This window comes from Nelumbo lutea, chromosome 4, assembly GCF_056320005.1.
Source record: "Nelumbo lutea isolate HS-2025 chromosome 4, American lotus-T2T, whole genome shotgun sequence".
NCBI classification, from domain to species: Eukaryota; Viridiplantae; Streptophyta; class Magnoliopsida; order Proteales; family Nelumbonaceae; genus Nelumbo; species Nelumbo lutea.
Genome location: NC_142687.1, coordinates 86,355,339 through 86,372,765, shown reverse-complemented (window position 1 = coordinate 86,372,765; position 17,427 = coordinate 86,355,339). Strand labels below are relative to the sequence as shown.

The following is a 17,427-nucleotide window of genomic DNA, read 5'->3' as shown; positions in this document are numbered from 1 at the left end:
ATATTGCATATTCTACAAACATTAAACTCTAACCACCTCTTGTTGGACAAGCTTCATTTGAAGAAATCAAAATCTGGAGATTATGGTGTTAAAGCGGGTTACAAATTCTTCACAGATGCCCAACCGTCCTCTTTTGGACACCAAATAAATTGGAATCTCATATGGAAGTGCAAAGTTCTAATGAGATTTCAAGTCTTTATGTGGAAGGCCTAGTGGAATGACACCAAGACCAAAGATAAAACACACTTTCTAAATGAAGAAGAGAAGAAGTGCTCTTTGTGCCATACAACCACTGAAACATGGCAGCATGTCTTCTTTGAATGTGCTTATTCTCGAGTTGTTTGTATCTTAGCCCACCTGGGCATAAATCCAAATAGAATTCATAATAAATTCCTTCATGAATTCCTGTCTGAGTGGATTGAGTTCAAACTAAATGACTTAAATAGATATGCGAAACAATCTTTTATTGTCAAGTTCTTTATCCTCTTTAAACTCATATGGGATATGAGGAATGCATCCTTGCACAGTAAGCCTATTTGGAACCCATTACAACTAATGGAAAGTAGTTATTACCTTTAAACAAAGCAATGCAAAACACACACCCGAGCTTTATTCAATCCCATATCAACTCCTCAACAAAATATTAAATGTTTATTGATGGGTCCTTCATATCTATAACTGTGTTGGCAGAAACAGGAGTTGCAATTTTCTCAGCAGATGATGTTATAGTATTTACAGAAAGCAACAGAGTTACAGTAATCAACTCCCTCCAAGCTGGATGGTGGGCACTCCTTCATGGCATACAATATGCCCACCGACTGGGACTAAAATCTCTATCTATATTTTTTTACTCATAAAGCTTAGTCAACAACTTTTACAAGAGTGATGAAAATGACTGGTTTGTCCAACCTATAAAGGAACATGTTCTATGCCTGTTATCCTTTTTTGATATAATATGTGTAAACCATGTAAATATAGATATGAACATGGTTGCTCATGGACAGGCCTATAAGGCTTGTAAATATAATATAGTAGTATGTAATGAGAGCAACCCAAACTCCTCTTGTACTGATGATCCTTGATCAATGGTAGTTTTTTGAGTTTTCTTTTTGCAAGAAAAAGGGACCCTGTTCTCACCTCATATTCCTTGGAGTAAATAATTTCTGCTTCCCTTGGGAACCACCCCTTTGCTTAATAACAACATGTATATATGCACTTAGACTAGAAAACCATTGAGGGATTTGTCTATAGAGGAGACAAAAGTAAGGATGAAGTTAATATTTCACTAAAGTATCATTAATAATTTAAGTATTAATTTTGTCCTCTATCTCTCTCTCTCTACATTTGATAAAAGTGCTTCTCTACCAAAAAAGGAATAGAAATATATCTCTCCAAAATTTTAAGAGTAAATTACAGATGGACACCTTGTACTTTGGGTGTAGTGATACTTAAGGGACTAGACTTTCAAGGGTGACAATCAAGTATCATGAACTTTTGGAAATGTATAATCAAAGTCCACCCATTTAGCATTCTATCCCTTATATTGAATTCCTCTATAATCATAATATGGACATTTTTATAATTTTATCCTCCACATCCATAGTTTAATGGAATTGGACTTAGGTTGTGTTTGGTTTGAAGGAAAAGGTAGGGAAAGGAAAGGTAGGGATACAAACTTCGTATAGGTTTCCCTACCTTCCCCTTCAAACCAAACATAGCCTGAATGTATTTTCTAGAAGTTAAGGTCATTTTTTGGTTCACTGCTCTGGGCCTCATTCTTTTAATTCTTGCTCACTTTGGGCAAGAATGAGCGAGAATGAATAACATTAGAGGTAGCTTGCAACATGAAAAATAATCATGCCCCATCTTGCTCCTTTTCATTATTTGAGGAAACTCTGCCTATAAAAATGTTGCCATAGATGTTTATTAGCGGACTACCATGGAAGTACTTTTTACGAAAGCACTTTTACACAAGGTTCTAAATATTGATACAAGCCTATTGGTCTGTATCGATGCTTTTTTTATGTTTTAATTTTCTTTTCAAAATCGGTTTAAAGGGGTCGGTTTAAGTCCCGGCTACCCTCTGAACCATGGCCTGACTCGATACACCCCCTACGTATTGGCTGATACATAACAGTATTTTGAACCTTGCTTTTACAAAAGTACTTTTACGAAAGCATTTTTGTAAAAGCACTTTTACGAAAGTACTTTTATAAAATCGCTTTTACAAGAAAGTACTTTTACGAAATAACTTTTACAAAAGTACTTTTATGAAAATACTTTTATCAAAGTATTTTTATGAAATCACAAAAGCACTTTTACAAATGTACTTTTACATATGACACTTGTTAGTTTGAAAAGAATTCATTTTTAGGAAAAAATTGTTTGGTTCATTACAATATTTTCTCATTGTCTATTTTTATCCATTCTTGTCCATTTTAGAATTCCATTTTGGGCAAGAATGAGAATTGAACCAAACATAGCCTTAGGTACTAAAATGGCACATTTTGAAGTCACTAAAGTGAGACTACTTGAAATTACAAGGCAACCATATGCCCTTTGCCCTAAAAATAAATTATTTGATGAGCTAATTCAACAAATTTAGAAGAGTCCAAGGTCCCAATTGGCTAGTTGGTAAGGTCTCTTGTTGGTTGTAATAGATACTTGGATCAAGGTTCTAAATATTGATATAGGCCGGTACATCCTATCGACCGGTACCGACGTGATGGCCTGTATCGGTGTTTTTTTTTATGTTTTATTTATTTATTTTTCAAAAACTAGTTTGGAGGGGTCGATTTAAGTCTTGGCTACCCTCTGAACCATGGCCTGACCTGATACACCCCCTGTAGGGGCGTATCAGGAAGGCCTCGATACGATACATATCGGCCCGTACGTAATGATGTTTTGAACCTTGACTTGGACCAAATCTCGTAGGTGCTTTGGGTCGGGGGATGGGCTACCTAGAGGTGTAAAACAGGCTAGACGTGCTAACTATAGCGATGGTGTAAAAAATGATTAAAATTTAAAATTATTGTAAATTTTGAGAATTTCAATTTTATTTATAGCTTGTGAGTTATTTGTCATTTTTTTTCATTGCATCGTAATTTTTTATTTTCAATTTTATTATATCATTTTTTAATTTCATTGTAATTTTTCCAATTTCATTTAACCATTTTATATTTTTATTGTAGGAATTAATTATTCATTATGGAATAAAACTTCAAGATGTTTTTTAATTGTTGTTGCAATCATTTAATTTTCCATTTTTTCCTTTAAATTTTGATTTTTTTTTTGAATTTTTGATTTTTTGCTGTGAAAAAAAAAAACAATCCAAGGCCCGTGGGCTATAGGCCCTGACTCGTGATGGGCTCCACCCCAACCTGCACGTGCCATACCGGCACGGCCTGCTACAGTAGCCTCGCAGGGCCGATGCGGCCCGTTACGGTGCAGACGGTACGAAAATTACATTACACCACTAGGTAGGGCTACATATAAAAAGAAAAAAAAATCAAAATTAGAATTAGAAGAGAGCAGAAGGGCCTCTGTCTCTCTAAGCAGTTTGCCCTCCTCTCTGTGTTATTTTTGTCCCACTATATAAGTCTTACGGTAGGAATGAGACTCTTTTCCCTCAATTTTTTTCTTTTCCACTTTTTTTTTTATTTTTTTATTTTCTAGCTTCGGTTCTGAATTGTCAGCTTCGCGCTCTTGTTGTCTACAGGGTCTCAAAAACCCTAATTTCTCTTCGCACAGACCACAGTGCCCAAGCTCAGAAAGACACCAATGGAAGTTTCTCTAGGGCAAAAGCAGAAGCAACATGAGTTCGCATTGGTTTCCATGTCTCAGCTCACCTCCTCCTCATCTTCTTCTCCTTGTTCGCCAGCAATCGCTCGTTTCGGCATCGATTCCGGAACTGCTCAGCTTCAGTTCCTCCACGAACCAGAATCTACCGAGGTTATCAACGTCGACATTGGTACCACCCAGGTTGGATTTTTACCTTTTTTTCCTTGTTGAATCTAGATTTAGATTACGTTAACACGGATTTCTTTAAATCTGTTATGTACCCGAAAATTTCATTTTTTTTTTCTTTTTTTCCCTCCCAGAAATCATTATGAATTGCTTTCGATCACAACGATAGTTTTTTTTTTCAGCAATGACGTTAATGTATACATTACGACTTGGTCCGTTGTTTTTCAGCTTTTCAAGTTAGGCCCCGTCGAGTCAGTATGTATAACCGTAGATTCCGAAACCAGCAGTAAGAAGGAGGTAGGCCAATTACTTACAGTTAATCATTTATTCGTTTTGGTTGTACTGTACTCGTTTGGTGTAACATTCATTATGAAACGCGTGATATTCAAATTATTCTGTCTAAACTACTGCTTGTTTACATACTCTTTTATTGTTGTCAGTTTTGTGATTGGAATTTCAGTGAAGTGCTTTCTGACGTCTGTCTTACAACATCTTTCCTTTTGAGTCAGAAGTCTTACTCAAGGGGAATTACCATTCGATTTAGAACAGAAGATGAAAGCAAAGCTTTTCATTGTGCATTTGAGCAATGGAAGAATGAAGTTATTTGTGGAAGTGCTGGTATCACAGCTGCCCCTGTATTTTGTTAAATATAGTCTGAAACTGCTTGAAACTTTGCTTTGATGCTTTTTTTCCCTTTCCACCATTTGTTCCCTTTCCCTCCTTTGTCTATTTATATTCCATTAAGAACTAGGGAAAATTGTTACTGTTTTGACATTTCTTTTGGTTATCGTTTGCTTCCTCTGGTTATCCACACCTTGGGAGGGTTAAACTGGATGCAGGCCTAAAATTTGACATTTCTTTTGGTCCCAAGGTGGCTATTCTTGGACTCAAACCTATGTTTTCATGCTTGTCATCCCAGGATTTTACCTAGGGTCCCAAGCAATGACAGACTCCTCCTTCATGTATTTAATGATGGAAATCTGAATATTCAGTCTACTTTTGGAAACGACTTTAAATTCTTGGTTAACCTGCATCTCTTTAAATGGGTGAAGTGCAATTTGTAGATAAAGTAAATGGTCATTTCCAGGCCTATCTTTGTATGCTAATACATACTAACTAATGGGTCCAAGTGTTTTTATATCCGGGGTGGTATGAACTGATTAGAAGCATATAGCATTTAACTTTTCCTATTCATGAGAAGAGTATAGGGTAACTGGCATAAACCCTGTTAAATTCATGTGTTAGAAGCAAATAGGGAGAACCAGGTAATTAGTTTAAATTATTATTAGGAGATAAGCACAAAAGATCCGTCGACAACAGCAGTAATAAGAAGTAACCTGTTGCAAGTTGAAGAGCCAAGAAAATCTGGGGTGGAGGCAAGCCAAAAAGAACATAGGTTAAATCAGTGATAACTGATTTTTTTTATCATTGCTTTTAGTGTATCATCCTTTACAAAGACGTATTTACAATAAACAGACAGATAATTTTGTAGTAGGTTACATTGATTTGAAGAACTCATAACACACTTTAAGTATTGCTAGTATTGTTACCGAAAATCAATACTTCAGAATTCATTTGGCTCGTATGGCAAAAATATTAGTTTTCTGCATTTTCAAATCGAATTTGGTTTTGTCTGTTCAACTTTCCATTGTTAATGAGATAATGTGTTGGTTGAGTGAATTTCTTATTATGGAATGGCTATTGAATCTAGCTCATTTTGACTATTTATTGTTTACTTCCCCCCTTTCAGGAGAATGCTTAGAAAATGGAAGTCTCTTAACTTCTAGAAGCAAGTTTGATAATAAAATAGAGGCAGCTTCTGCTAAAATGTACTTCCATTACTATGGACAACTTCTGCATCAGCAAAATATGTTACAGGATTATGTGAGGACAGGTTATACTATGAGACTGTAATTTGTTGTTCCCTTCAAGATTTATGTTGTATAATCAGCCCTTGACTTGGCTGTTGGAATTCCTATTTTGATCATCAAACTCCTTTCTTGTTTGGTTTCTCAGAGATAGAATATCTCAATGAAACCACATTGATCCTTATTGTGCTCCAACTTTGAAGCACAGGTGTCGTTAGGTTTTTAGTTACCATTTGTTAAAATATGGCAAAACCTGTCATTGATGTAAGGAATGTTGCTATGGCTTCAGGAACATATTGTGCTGCAGTCATTGAGAACCGTGCAGACTTTATTGGTCGGGTTGTAGTTGATGTAGGTGCTGGTAGTGGTATTCTGTCACTATTTGCTGCTCAGGTAAAGTGCATGACCCTGTGTAACAGTGCATTCCTTTTCTCTTTTCTTTTTATTTTCCTCTGTTAGTGCATCTATATGTTTTCTGCTGAAACGATTAAATTTATCTTCAGTTATATTTTTTGTATTAGGCTGGTGCAAAACATGTTTATGCTGTGGAAGCATCTGAAATGGCAGAGTATGCACGCAGACTTATTGCAGGGAATCCATCTCTGGCACAGCGAATTACGGTGAGATTTAATTTGCCATTTGGCATCAAAATCAAAATTCAAGCTTGACGGGCCGGCCCGGCTTGGCCCCCGGACGGGCTTGAGCATGCTTATAGGCCTGCGAGCTTAAATTCGGGCCAAAAAGCCTGGCCCACAATAAATTCGAGCCGGTCTCGGGTTTTGTCAAAATAGCCCGGCCCGAGCTCGGCCCGGCCTGACCTAATATTAAACTTAAAATGAGTTATGTGATTATGTCCATTTGAATAAATTTTTTGATTTAATAATGTAAAATTGTGTTTTAAAATACAAAACAAAGGGAAAAAATACCATCTTGTAGGCCCATTGTTCATTTAAATAGAAAAAAACTACTATCTGAATTTTTAATTCTAATTTGAATAGGAAAAATTGTTTTTTTTTTTTTAATTAGGTCGGGCTTCGGGCTCGGGCTCGGGCCTAGTATATTTTCATTAGTAACAATGGAAAGCCCGCCCCGACCCGGCCCATGAACAGGTCTAGAGGTAATGTCTTCTTTGGGCTATTCTTTTATTTCTTGGGGGCATTTTGTTATCTATTGCAGGTGGTCAAAGGTAAAGTTGAAGAAGTTGAGTTGCCTGAGAAAGCTGACATTTTGATCTCTGAGCCAATGGGTAAGCATACTGCCTTGTGATTTGCTTGTTACTGACATGGAGAAGATGGTATTCTATCTGGAAAAAATGCCTTATAATAGTCTGCAAAAATGTTGGTAAAATTTCTTTAGTCTTAATTGATTGAACCAACTGCTAGGTTGTGGAATAATAAAGCTGGCGTTTATGGATATTATGAGCAATCTGCAGTGCTATTACATGACATCATACAATCTTATATGCATAAGATTTAAGCGAAAAAAAAGATACTCTTCTCCCTTTGGGTTTTCTGGAGTAACTGAAACACTTTCATGAGTACTATTTCATCTTACATTCACAAGAAGAGTACTTGGATTCATGTGAGGAAATCTTTGTCTTTCTAATAAAAAATAAGTTATAAGATATGAAAAATGATAAGAAAATGGATGTCATAAGCTCCACTATTTGTGGAATGAACTTGACTTGTAGGATCCAATTTGTTTTGCCAACCAGAATCAGAAATGGAATACTCATTTTTCCCCACCAGTAATATTGGAAATAGTCATAAATTTCTGTGCAAATGAAGAGTAAAACAATGAGACTTTCTTGTGTTCCTTGCTTAATATATTACGAATTGCAATGTTATATTTTGATTGATTATGATCAGAGAAATGCTATTATTATTATTATTGGTAACAAGGAAATTTTATGATGCAAGGGGGAAAAGAAATAAAAAACTAAAATCTGGAAAAAAAACCCAAAACGGACCAAAAAAAGAGAGGAGACTACAATGTACTTCTGCATAAATTGTTAACCTCTTGACTCAGGTGCAGGTCGAGCCAGAGCTTCTCTCTTCTTATTCTTCCTGAGGTAGATCCAAGTGATGGGTGGCCAGTGGCCTAGATCCATGGGCCTGCGTTGGGCCAGTGTTCCCATCAGGTGCCAAGTTGAACAATTTTCTTCCCTGTCCTCCCAGAGAAAGTAGGCCCCCAAGAGCTAAGCTACTTTGTATCGGGCAATATGATATGCCCTGCACTCCTGCAATTGAGACCAAGGATGAAAATTCGTATCGTATTGTATCTTTTGGGTTCTGAAATACATGTTTACAGGTGTTTCGGGAACCCTCTTTTTTTAATGAAAAATATATGTAAAATACTACCCAAAAACCAATTTTTGAAAACAAACTAAACAATATAAAATTGCAAGGCTTTTAGTACCGGTATGCCTCTATCGACACACAGGGGCGTATCGATACTTTGAACCTTGGTTGAGACAGTTAGTGATAAGTTAGGATTTGATGCGTGTAATCAGCCCATCTATATATGAGTCTGCTGGCTAAGGAAATCATTAATGAAAAATCTTTACCGAGCTTCTCCCCTCCTCCTCTCTCTCTCCCCATCTCCTGTTACCCCTTTCTTCCATTTCAGGAGGTAGAGTCTCCCTCTGAGAGACTCCAGATGTAAGCTGAACTTACCAGCATCTCATGGAATAAGGAGTTTAATTTAGAATCTAGAATACAATTTTCTCTGGAAAAATGTTATATCTGCATAGGAAGAAAAAAAGAGGAAAAAAAGAAAAGAAATGTTGACATCTGTAGGGGCCACCTTTTGGTCATATGAGTTAGCTTGTATACTCAGTCTCTCAGAGCCAAGAGGTTCTGAATAAACCTAGTTCCTGATGGAAGGCAAGTATGCTCTTGGAAGTTTACTGTCACCAGGTAGCTTTGGAAAACACCAAAGCAATCTATTCATGCCCCTCCAATACCAGACAGACAACCTGGGTTCCTGGAGGAGCCCCTATTAGAGCTTTATCATGCCCAGCTCATGAGGGGTCCAATGTTCAATAGTTGTCTTAGCCTAAGTTGTTGGCCCCTGAACTGACTGTTGAGACTATATTATCAATTGGTGATGCCCCTCTAAATATCTAACAGATAGTCTAGCTAGTGTAATGGTACAAAGCAAGACTTTGCATTGGGGATTCGATGTAGGATGGATTGGTCTTATGGGAGATATGTGGGCTTAGGACCTAGGGGAATGACTTAACTTATAAATTAGAGACATAGGGAGGTTTAGGAGAGTTGTCTGTGATGTGCTACTTGAAATATAAGCAATTTGCCAAATTCTCGTGAGGCTAAAGTTTGTGAAATTTAACCAAGTCTAGGGACAAAAACTTTCTATCACATTGTGTACAGGTTTAAGATAGAAGATTGTAACTGTTGATCATATTTTGGGGTTTTGGGCAGCTTTTGCACAAAAAGAGAAAGTGACTTTGATGAAGAAAGCCTGAAAATGATGCAATATAGGTAAGAATTTTTGGGTTTAAACTTGATAGCATTAATTTTGATGGAGAATGATGGTGGATAGATGACTCATAAAAAATGGTGGTGGATAGATGAATTTGACGAGATTTTGAGAAATTTAGGCACAGAAGGACAAAATTTCAAGACATTAGGCAGTTTTGAAAAGCAGGATTGTAATTTGAGGGAGCTGTATGAAAGGGAAGCTTATGAGGGAAAATCAAAGAGGACAGCTGAAACGAATTTGAATTTTACACATCTAGGTAGGGATGGACAATTTAGAGAGAGAAAATAATGAAATATCAATGAGGCAACAAGAAAGCTGAACAGGCTAAGAAATTTGAAACTCAATTTATAACTAAACCTTAAGTAGACTAACAAGACTAAGGGGCCTGATTCAATAGTAGACAAAATTACCTAACTAATCCTGCAGAAAAGATGTGATATCATTCAGAATGTCCATGAGTCCAGTGTGCAACTAGAGTAATGATCATATTTGTGATGATTAGGTAGAGTTGAAATAATTATGGCAAACCTTTGAATTTCCTTTCTCCTGTATATGAGACGGACCAAAATGGACATGGGGTTGAAGTAGTAAGAAATGATTTATGGGCTCAAAATTTTATGATGGATATGACACTGAATAGAGTGGAATGGAGAAACAAGATTCATGTAGTCAACCCCATATAGTTGGGACAAGGCTTAGATGAAATCAATGTTATCTTCCTTGACCATTCAATGCATCCCAAATCACTCCACAAATTTGCATCAAGTTCTTAGTAGCTACAAGACAATCAATGGACATGTAATTTGGTACCAGTTCGTTTTGCTTGTTTGCATAATAGCAAAACATGTGAAGGTAGCTATTGATAAAAAAAAACATGTGAAGGTAGCCACCAAACTGCACTTCTCTGATTACTTTAATACATTTATATTTGTTCTTTATTTTTCATTATCTGATGATATTTTTCTGATTCTCTGTGTTGATGAACATGTCACTGCATAACTCTCAACCCCAAGTCTCCAGAGAAAAGAAAAAAGAAATGCTAATCTTTATTTGTTCCTAAATGTTATTAGCAACCTTAAGCATAATTTCTTGTTTTGAAGCCTTAAAGGTTTTTATTGGAACATAGAACATTACAGTTCAGTTGAAAAGGTTAGTTCCAATAGCTAATGTTTGTTTCTTTTTGTTTTTCTTTCTCTGGTTTTTATAACCAGGTACCCTATTGGTTAATGAGAGAATGCTGGAATCCTATGTGATTGCAAGAGATAGATTCCTTGTCCCCAGGGGGAAAATGTTTCCAACAATGGGAAGGTATTTTTTGAGAAAAGATAACTACCTTTTGTAATTACCTTCTTATTTGCTTTTCCTTTCGTGGACAATAGGATTTTTTTTTAATTTTTTTGAAAAAGGTAAAGTATGCTTGTATTAATATAAGGCCCTGTGTACAATGAGAATCTGTACAAAATGAAGGACCTCAAAAAAAGGCCATACTCAAAAAAGTATAATCAGATATGCTATCTCTAAAAACAGTATGTATAGACATCCAACTTCTCAAAATCTCTATTGCCAAGTTAATGACCTCGGCTTCAGTAGTAGATTTTTTCTCAAAAATCCTATTGTTCCTTTCTGACCACACAGCTCACAGCACTGCCGGAGGAATGGAAGTCCAGCATAACTTTCCTTTCTTCGACAGCCCCTGAATATGCCACTCCTCTAGCAGAGCTCTAACTGAGGTTGACATGCACCAGCTTAGATTCAGGGATTTGAAGAAGTGTGGCCAAACTGCAGAACTAAACTTGCAATGAATGAAGAGATGCCCTGAAGATTCTACTTGTATATTGCAAAAACAGCACCTCCACTCTGGCAGATTAAGACCTTTTTTCAGCAGCATTTCTTTGGACAAACACCTCTCCAGAGCTGCCACCCATGCAAAAAAATTTGATTTTTGGAGAAGCCAAATTCCCCCAAATGACCTGACTGGGAAAAGGGGCTTCAGACCTTCCCACAAGAAAATTATAGAAGGATTTAACTGTGAACTCTCCAGATTTTGACCATGTCCAAACTGTTGAGTCTTGCTTCTGAAAATTTAGCTGTTGGTCTTGTAACAGATTAAGAAAATCTGCCATCTGCTGAATTTCCTAGTCATTGAAGCTTCTCCTAAAGGGAGGAACCCAGCAAAGCCTGCCTTCCTGGTGACACATAGAATCAGCCACTAAGGCTTCCTTATCTACAGCCACATTGTATAAGGCATCAAGGCTGGGAACAGCTCGTTTAGAGTGTTGTCACCTACCCACTGATCTAACCATAACCTGGTTTTTCTTCCATTTCTCACTTTAAATTTAATACCACTGCTGAACTGCCTGTAAGCCTTACAAATTCCTTTCCACACCCCACAATTATAAGTACCAGAGGGAATAACACCATCCCATCCATTGTTCCTTAAGCCATATTTCTCCTCAATCACCTTCCTCCAGGGTTTGTTTGGTTAAGATCTAAACCTCCACAGCCAGCTTCCCAATAGGGCAAGGTTGAAAAGCTTAAGGTTTCTTATTCGTAGCCCACCCTGTGACTGGGGTTTACAAATTTGCTCCCAGCTCACTAAATGGTACTTAAGTTAATTGCAACCATTGGAGTTTCTCTCCTCTCTCTCCCTCTCATGTGTGTATTCTGTAGCCAATGTGAACTGTTCATCAGGTTGTGGACCCTTTGAATTAGCCGTGTTCACTCTTTTTTTTTTTTTGAAATTATTATGGCCATCTAAGCTTGAACCATTGGAATTTCTTCTTCTCCTCTCTCTCTCTCTCTTGTGTTTGTGTGTGTGTGTGTGTGTCTATCTTGTAGTCAATCTGAACTGTTCATCAGTTAGTGGACCCTTTGAATTAAGCATGTGTTCACTCTTTTTTTTTTTTGAAATTATTATGGCTATCTAAACTTGAATGTTTTTGTTTAATATTTTATTCCATTAAATCAAATCTGAAATTTCTACTACATAGACTCTCTTTATATAATAAGCATAAGGGATGAGATCTCTGTTTACAGACTCTATTTATATAATATGCATATGGGCTTGGTTAACATATATTCTAACTACTTTGGAACCAAGGCCATAAGGGCAATCAAATAAGGACTCTAACTCCTACAATAACTCATACCACTTACTAGATACTAACCCTACTAGCTACTACAATTAAACAAACCAAAAACAATACCAAGAGTGATGCAGAGAAATAGATAGATCCATTTCCCCATTGCAGATACCCCATTGAAGCCTTTGTCTCAAATATATGGGGCTGGCTACATGAGTCCTGCTTTGGCATTCTATCCCGTTCAGTATTATCTCAATTGTCAAGTTGCGGGACTTGAATCATTTCTGATTCTAGCATTTCTAGCTCCTTCAACTTGTAATAGATCACTTCTTTTTACTGGTTGTGTAGATGGTCTTCTCTGCACATGTCCAAACTTTCGTAATCTACTTTTCACCATTTTGTCACCTATTGGAGCTATTCTCAGGTTAGATTCATTGTATACTATTTTATAGTTTTCCCATTCAACCCAATCATCTATCTAATCACTCAGAATTCATGCTAAATGGCCAAGGTTTGACCTCAGAAAAATAGGATTTGAGAACAATGATGTGATTGCGTCTAACTTTTCAAAATTTAAAAAATTCTATAATAAAAACGGACCATATTCCCATGACACTAACAAACTAAAAAATAATTTAAAAGAACTAAAATAATATGCAAATCCAAAACATCCATATATTACAAATTTGCCATTGAATGAGGAACTGGGAGAAAACTGATGTCCTTCTCCATGCATTATTTCCTTTCTTTGATGCCTTTATCACTGTATTGCAAAGATAGAAACCATCATAGTTTATGTTTTATTTTCTCTTTCAAGTGCTATCTGTGTTGCATCCGTCCAGAGTCTTATTGGAGTATTTTGATGATTTTGGGATAGGTTGTCAGAGTTTTGGTAAGGTAAGGATGTGTGGTAAAAAAAGAAAAGGAAATTTTTGAGGGCTTGATATTGTTGAAAGCATTTAGAAGGCAGGGTATTTTGATATTTTGATTGCGGGATAGGCTGTAGGAGTTTTTGAATTGACCATGTAATTCTTTGTGGCCAGATATCTTGGTGACTGTCTTTAGAGTGCTTGGGCTGCAAAACTCCTGCTCTCCTTGTATACTTTTCCTTTTCTTCTTTTTAATGATTTTTTATTATTTCATCATCATTATCTAAGCCTTGCCCTAACTATATGGGGTCAGCTACATTAGTCCTTGTTTGTAATTCCATTCTGTTCAGTCCTATATCCATCATTAAACTATGGGTGCTTAAATAATTTCTTATATACTTTAATCAAGTCCTTTTTGGCTTGCCCCTAGCTCTTCCAGCCCTTTGAACTTGTTGCAGATCACTTTTTCTGAAAGGTGCTGTAGATAGTCTTCTGACCAAACCATCACAATCTACTTTCTCTCATTTTATCTCCTATTGGAGCTACTTGTAGTTCCTTCATATGACTTCATTTCTAATCCTGCCCTTTCTAGTTTTACTACTCAGCCATCTAAGCATTTGCGTTTCTGCCACACTAATTTTTTGGACATATTTCTTAACTGCCCAACACTTTGCTCCATACAACATAGTTGGCCTTACAACTGTTTTATAGAAATTCTCTTTTAGCCAAAGTGGTATAATAATCTTTTATTACCTGCTATCAAAAAGGAAAAAAGGAGTTAAATTAGTCCCAATAATCATCAGAGTAATTTAGAGAGTAGTTTTAACTTTTAACTGTTCATCATTGTAATGAACTTCTTAAATTAGCTGATGCTATGGTTACTGTAGGCTTGTGAGTTGTGACTTGTTTTGCAGCTTTCTAAAACTCATACAAATACATTTGATTAATATAATGTATATTATGAAAGAGAACTCTCTTTTACATTTTTTATAGCCTTTCTGGTATACAATGTCAGACTTGTGATATTCATTGCTTTATGGTTCTGATTTGTTAAGTTGTTTACTACTGTAGGATACACATGGCACCATTCAGTGATGAATACTTGTATGTTGAAGTTGCAAACAAGGTATTTGTAAGAAACATAATGCTCTATTTTGTAGTAGATTGGTTTGATGGCTTGCACAGATTTGTGCTGTTCATCATGATCTAAGTGGCATATGTGTAATTTTTCAAGGCTTGGAATTAACCTTTCTAGAGATGTGAGCCATCTTTGGATACTTTCCTCCATTTTTCATGTTTGAGCAATAACAAAAGATTCCACCTGGCTCAAATGGTAAAGTCAGTGGATGTAGTTTCCAGTGACATGGTTTCTCAGGCCATTATCAACTTTCTGACCCCCCCCCCCCCAGTTTGTAGATCAAGGAAAAATAGTTAAGAGGAAATTTTAACATCATCTACAAAAAGATGCCCTCTAATCGGTTAGGTTTTACTTCTTGTTCCACACAGTGAAAATGTGATGAAATGATGACTGGTCCATTTTGGACTCCCTAGTTGATGAATTGATAAAATGACTAGTTGGTGTGGTGGTGACATTTTGGATTCCCTAGTTGATGAATTGGTGAAGTACTAGTTGGTGTTGTGGTGACATTTTGGATTCCCTAGTTGATGAATTGGTGAAATACTAGTTGGTGTGGTGGTGACTTGGAGCTGACTTCGATCACATAAAGGTTATGTTCTAAATATAAGATATAGAACATGTAGTTTGCAATCTTTTTCTAGAACATATAGAGAAGGATGGCCAATTAGGCTTAGATAGGGAAGGGAGTCATGGTATTTGATTTTCAGAGAAATGAATGCTGATAAAAAAAATCAAAGAAATGAATGCAATATTGACTATTTGATTGGCTCTTTCTCTATGGCAACTCCATACCAGCATACCACTGATTGGATTGAAACTTAAAAGAACCCTTCCATTATTATTGTTTTATTCATTATTTGTTGTCAACCAGTTGTATACAATCACAAATGCTTAAATCAACTAGCATGCCATGAATTTACCTAATAAAAGCATATAAACAAGACCGTTTCTCAAATAAAAGAATATGCTATAATGTTTTGAATAATTGCATGCACAAACAAGTAATGCTTTAAAATAACTTTATGTTTGATTAGTTGTCCCAAACAACTGCATCATGGGTATTGGCTAACTAGTTGGAGGGTGTGGTGGATAGCATAAAAATTACGCTAACTTTATGGGTAAAGACCTTGAGTTGCATTCAAACTTTTTCTATCACTGACATCTTAAGAGCTTGGACTGAAGTAGTTCATCTTCAAGAAGTTTAGATAGAGTGAGTGGAAATGTGGAATGAGGCAACAAGGTTAAGCTGAACTTTGATGGGAATTCCATTGGAAATCTGGGAATGGCAAGAATAGGTGGGGTAATAAGAAATTCTAAGTGAAGGATTTTGGCATTATTTTCAGGACCGATTGGTTTGAGGAACACAGTAAAGGCTGAATTGATGTCTCTTTTGCAAGGCCTCGGATTATCCAAACAACTGGGCTACAGGTTAATTGAGACTGAGGGGGATTTAAAAGTAATCATTTGATGGGCAAACACCAGCAAACACCAGCAGACATATCCCTTGGATTTTGAGACATGTGATGAGGGAAGTGGCTGGGATTGTAAAAGACATAGGGGCTGAGTTTAAGTGGGTCAGAAGGAGTGCGAATGGGTTTGCTGACTATCTGGCTAAATAGGGTGTAACAAGACAATAGTCGTTTTGGGCTGGTTTGTAACAAGACAATAGTTATTTTTCTGATTCTTATTTCATTTCTTTTCTTCTTATTCATGTTTATTTTCTATAATATGAACATTATACTTATTTGATGAAGAAAGATTAATGATAATTATTAGTGAAAGATGATTGCTGGTTGCAGTGAAACCCAAGGAATTACCCTAGGATTTAGGGATTTTATTTAAAAAGACCTGTTGCCTAGGTGACCCCTGAAAGAATGGTAGGATCCATCTAATGGACGCCATAAAGGTTGCGGAATGGGTGGGCGAATTTCAAAAATTTCCTACATTCTCTCAACTGGGAATCATATTCCCTAAATTTAGAATACAATATTCGAGGATCCTACTTGAACCATAATCAAACCAGATCTGTACCAAAAGATAAATGGGAGGAATATACCTGATCCGGAGAAGCAGTATCTCCCAAAGTTGTTGTTCACGCCCAAAGAATGCTCCAAGATCCGTTCCTGCTGAAGATGACACAGCTGTGAATGGAACAGAAACAGCAGGGTGCGTCCTACACACTGGATCCTTCACAAGAATCCTCTGGAAGTACTAAACACTGAATCCTTTTCAGTCTTTCTTGCAAGACTGATGTCAAGAACAGATTTCTTGACTTTCTTTTCTGCAAAGATCTAATCTTGCAATGGCAGATGGCGGCGGCAGGAGGAGATCTCCAAATCGAAAAAGGCTGAACTGCTTTTTCTGTTTTTCTGGAGAGTATGAATCAGATCAGATCTGAATTCGCAGGAGGTATCCTATACCTCTTCAAGGTGGTTCGAAATCTCCTCCTTTCTTCTTGATTAAGAAACCTCCTTTTTAGGAGTTATCCCAATCCAAATCAGTATTTGGATAGGGGATAATCTCAATCCTTTTCTGCAGATAGAGTTAGCTTACTCCTGATCTTATCAGGAGGTTACCAGATTCAAATCTAATTTGAATTTGGTCTCTAAGAGTGGATAAGGCTAAAAGGCCCAATCCTTTTACTAACTTTAATCTCAAATTCGCCCCATGGATGGGTGATCATATCAGCCCACCTAGAAATGGGCTTTTGGCCCATTAAGTGTTCAGTGTCTAATTACTTTCCAATCTGCTGCCCAGTTGGGCTTCTTTGTATGGTGTGGGACCCAAGCATTGATCTACACACCAGCCACATGGGTTCGGCTCAGCCTTTAATACAAGGTCGAGCCGAATTCACTGAAAAACTCAATGAACCCCTTGAGTCCATCATATGGACCCTATGGGCCCAACACTTACATTAAGTGGTCCCTGGGCCAAGCCATCTTATAAAAACCCAGGGACTGTGGGCAGGTGCAAGATTAGCCCGTCAGGTATTATCCTCA

At 36.9% G+C, this 17,427-nt stretch overlaps 1 protein-coding gene across 26 annotated transcripts in view; it reads left to right on the top strand.

Annotated features, from left to right (window-relative positions):
- Window positions 1–3,515: 3,515 nt before the first annotated feature.
- LOC148861516 (putative histone-arginine methyltransferase CARM1) overlaps window positions 3,516–17,427 on the top strand; it is a 36,737-nt gene continuing 22,825 nt past the window's right edge. For 4 of the 26 annotated variants that reach the window (XM_088984068.1, XM_088984064.1, XM_088984058.1 and 1 more), the window contains exons 1-10: window positions 3,516–3,606; window positions 3,719–3,981; window positions 4,195–4,263; window positions 4,476–4,584; window positions 5,717–5,860; window positions 6,124–6,227; window positions 6,356–6,454; window positions 7,011–7,080; window positions 10,550–10,646; window positions 14,362–14,416. In XM_088984068.1, coding sequence (XP_088840194.1) covers window positions 3,781–3,981; window positions 4,195–4,263; window positions 4,476–4,584; window positions 5,717–5,860; window positions 6,124–6,227; window positions 6,356–6,454; window positions 7,011–7,080; window positions 10,550–10,646; window positions 14,362–14,416 — 948 coding nt within the window. In that variant the 5' untranslated portion in view covers window positions 3,516–3,606; window positions 3,719–3,780. The other 22 variants (XM_088984062.1, XM_088984056.1, XM_088984044.1 and 19 more) reach the window with 8 other exon arrangements.